General features: G+C 53.4%; 1 protein-coding gene across 1 annotated transcript in view; it reads left to right on the top strand.

The window, feature by feature from the left end:
• The window catches only part of PLXNA1 (plexin A1), a gene marked incomplete at its 5' end in the record, with an annotated part of 68,300 nt that overhangs the window by 39,007 nt on the left and 25,250 nt on the right, over positions 1-4,043 (top strand). The window contains 2 exons of the mRNA XM_010143316.1: positions 507-741; positions 2,097-2,239. Of these exons, the coding sequence (XP_010141618.1) occupies positions 507-741; positions 2,097-2,239 (378 nt within the window). The remainder of the gene's footprint in view (positions 1-506; positions 742-2,096; positions 2,240-4,043) is intronic.

Raw genomic sequence — 4,043 nt, forward strand, 5'->3', positions numbered from 1 at the left:
GCATGCTCACCCAGGCATCCCTGTGCCCCGGCGAGCCCTGCCAGCACCCTCCCTTCCCTGCTGGGTGCCAAGGCACAGCCTGTGCCAAGGTGAGGGGGGATTCCCACCCTTTCCCCCGCTGCTCGCTCACACTGTAATGAAGGCTTCTTCATTGTAGCGCAGCAGTGCTCGCACTGCCAGGTTGAAAGGAACCCAGCACGATCCCCACTAGGCTTCCCACCTGTGGGGGAACTCGCTTCACATCCTGTCTGTTACCGTAGCATTGTCTGAGTGAGACATCAAACTCTCACCCTCTCTGTGCGCACGCTGGCAGCGTGTCCTGCATCCCATTAAAAGGCGCTGCACTGCTCCAGACCAGCTCCTGCCTTCGCTGCGTTTTTCCACATCCTCCCTCCTGCAGGCTGGGAGTCGTCCCCCAGTTCCCAGCACAGTCTGCACGGTGGGGAGGTCTGCCCTGGGTGGATGCCACCTGACTCCAGGTCCATTTTTTTCCCCCCATGGTGTAGATCAAGGCTGGAGGGTTTGAGTTCTCCCCGGGGACGCTGCAGATCTACTCGGACAGCTTGCTCACCCTGCCTGCCATCATCGGGATCGGTGGTGGGGGTGGTCTGCTCCTCCTTATCATCATCATAGTCCTCATCGCCTACAAGCGCAAGTCCCGGGATGCTGACCGGACCCTGAAACGTCTCCAGCTGCAGATGGACAACCTGGAGTCCCGGGTGGCCCTAGAGTGCAAAGAGGGTGAGGGATCCCTGTGCTGTTAATGTGGGGGTCTTGGAGGGTGTCGTACTGTCCCAGGGCTCAGTGTGCTCCCACCCTTTCCCCGTTGCCTTCCAGAGAGGGAATGGGCAAAGTTGCTTCATCAGAGAAAGCAAACTCATTTTGGGTGGGATTTGGGGATTTTTCCAGTTCAGAAATTCCCCTGTGTTTCTCCAAATGGAAGAAAAGAGAGCAAGGAGGGTAGCGAGTGCTGCCTGTGAGCAGGCAGTCGGTCTCTCATTATGTGACAGACAGATGCTGTGAAATTGGACAGAATTCCTTGTATGATCCTGCTGATAAAACCTAATTGCCCATTATCCCCCTGAGGTGGCTCCTGAGGCCCTGACCCTGCCAGCCGCAGCCACAACCAGCCTGGGCACTGTGGATGCTTGCTTCAAGCACCGAACACAAGATAATAAAAAAGGGAAAGAAAGAAAAACCCTTTGCTCCCCCAAATCCCCATCCCTGTGGGTGCCTGCGGATGGCACTGGTGACAGGGAGAGGGGAGGGAGCTGGTGGAGGGGATGGTGTCTTGTCTTCCACAGCTGGCAGATAAAAGGATCTGCTTTTAATTAAAAGGCACAATCTCTTCCCTGCCTTTTCTCTTTTCTAGTCCCACTAGTTACAGATAAGATAGCACGCCTTTCAAGCTGACGGTTTGTTTTTTTCTCATCAGGCTGACGAGCCTGCAGTCCTCTGCCTGGCTTTCAGCTCCCTTTAAAGTGCTGTTAATTTGATTTTTCTGAGGGTTTCTCCCCCCCACCCCACCCCCTTTCCCTGGTGCATCTCCAGGACTCCTCTCCCATCAGCTTTTCCCTGTAGGTGCAATTAGAGGTTCAGGACCACCCCCTGCATCACATTCCCCTGGGAGTCGCAGCTGCCTCTGCTCAGATTGGGAGGTGCTGGGGTGGGTGTGTTCAAGCTCTTCTCTCAAGTAGTATTTAGGTCAAAAAGAAATGAGGACATTCTTGTGGTTTAGACTAACATTTTCCTCCAGAAGCTCTGGCTTTGTTCAAGCCTTGCTATTTCCCACTGCCCCCAACATCCCCAGGAGTCTGCAAGTGCTGAGCTGGGGGGATTTGAGCCCCCGGGGACCCAGCGGCCCTGTTTCCAAATCTGCCATTTGATTTATTCTGGGCTAGTCATCCCCACCTTCTGCAGCTCAGTTTCTCCACCTGTGAGATGGGGACAGCGATCACAGCCCATGGTGGGGGAGGGATGTGGAGCTGACTCCTGCCTGGGGGAGCCCACCCATGGGGTGTGACAGAGGCTGTGTGCTGATGCTGTGTGCTGGTATTCCGGGATGCATTGCTTAATTCTACTTTTCCTCGCCCCAGCCTTTGCTGAGCTGCAGACTGACATTAACGAGCTGACCAACGACCTGGATGGGGCTGGCATCCCCTTTCTGGATTACCGCACCTATGCCATGAGGGTTCTCTTCCCAGGGATAGAAGACCACCCCGTGCTGAAGGAGATGGAGGTGTGGTTCTGTCTGTCTGTCTCTGTAGTGTTTCATTCTGGGGGTGTGCCCCTGCATAGTCCCCTGCACAAGTCCCTCTGCCCCAAGCGTAGGGCTGGAGAGATGCTTTGGTCAGATTTTGGCCTGGCCTGGTGTAGCAGAGAGCATCTTGCTATGTAGCAGCCAATGTGAATGTGGGCTGGCTGCTGAATGGTTACTTCACTCTGACATTAATATCAATATTTATATTAATATCATTGCTGCTGTCATTTTCTACAGCACTTGCTTTATTCAATTGGGTTTGTTTGATGCCTGACCGACCACTCGTTTCTAGCAGGCCTGTCCAACCTCTCCTGCTTGCTTGGCTCTGTTTTCCCATGCAGAACCCATCCCTGGCATTCTTCTCCTGCTCCTCAAACCAGCTCCCCTCCTCTCCCAGCCTCCCCACGTCTGTTTAATTTAGTGCGTGCAATTGCACAGCAATTGGCTTCTCGTTTGCTGGGCTGCTGAGGCCACTCTTGATTAGAGAAAGGAGAGGGGTGACCTTAGCTTCCCCTCTCTGCTGACCTGGCACAGTAATTAATGTCGACGTGGGCTTCACAATGTATTTAGGAGAAGTAATTGGCCCTGGTGCAAGATGCACAGTCACTAATTACAACACAACAAGCTCTCACCAACTGCAAGTGCACGTGCTGGTGTTGTACGCCAGCATGGCTGCAGCGCAGAGCCCTGGCTCTCTGCCTGCTCTTACCCTGGTCCCTAATCCCTGCTCTGGAGAGTGCTGGGGACCCTGTTTCCATGGATTTCCCCTTGCAGCTCAGGTTTCCGGATGCTCGGAGCCGCAGCAGGCGTGAGCATAGCCCTCCCTGGGGCACAGCCCTTCCTGTCTGTGCAAACGCCTGGCCTCTTCTCTCACCTCTGCTCTTGCTCTTAAGGATTTTCCCTAAAGAGAGAGGGGCAGAAAGGGTATGGGACGAGGAATTTTGCATTGGCTGTGTCAGGCTGGATGGGAATTCGTCCATTTCCAGCTCCTAGTTCAAAACATCCGAGAAAGCACAGCAGCTCAGTCTGGCCTGGGAAACAAGAGGTTAAAGTTGCAAAGGAGCGAAAAAAAGATCCCCCAAAGAGATTAAATAAAGCAACTACAGTTGTGTAAGCTTCATATAATTTAATCAGGTTTGCTTTTATTTGTCTCTTTGCTCAGAGTGTAACATTAGCTATTGCAAGTGACGGGAGGAAACAGCACTTGCTCACGCACACGCTAATCCGCAGCGAGCACCAGGCTGTCGGTACCAGCTCTCTTTCTCTTTAGGTTGTTGGGGGGAGGTTTGTTGCTTTGAGCAAATTTAAGCCTGATTAAATATTTAATTCAATATTGTTCATTTATTTCTGCTAATGATCAGCAGGTTAAACCTGGGGGCCCAGGGAGGTGGACAGACATGTGAGGGGCTCAGGCATTGCTGTGCTGCTTGTGATGGGGGTTTCATGTCCTTCTGTGCTCCCTGCCAAGGCTCCAGTGGGTTGGCCACTGTTGGGCAGGACCCATTTCCCATCTTACCAAGATATTGCTGCTCTGCTGAAGGGAGAAAGCCTCTCATCCCATCGTCTCCTTTGCCTGGTCTTGGCTGCAAAAGCACTAGCATTGCGCAGGAGTGGGGATGCAGCACGTCTTCCTCAGCCCCACTTGTACTGGTGGGTCTGATAGGTCTCCAGCACAGCCGCTGAGCTCCAGTTTGCTCCTGGGTCTTCCTGTGCTGAGGAGTGAACTGGCGTCTCTGTGTTCACGTAGGGAGCAGCTGATGCTGCTGACCCTAACGCATCTTCC

This window comes from Buceros rhinoceros, unplaced genomic scaffold, assembly GCF_000710305.1.
Source record: "Buceros rhinoceros silvestris isolate BGI_N320 unplaced genomic scaffold, ASM71030v1 scaffold17609, whole genome shotgun sequence".
NCBI lineage: Eukaryota > Metazoa > Chordata > Aves > Bucerotiformes > Bucerotidae > Buceros > Buceros rhinoceros.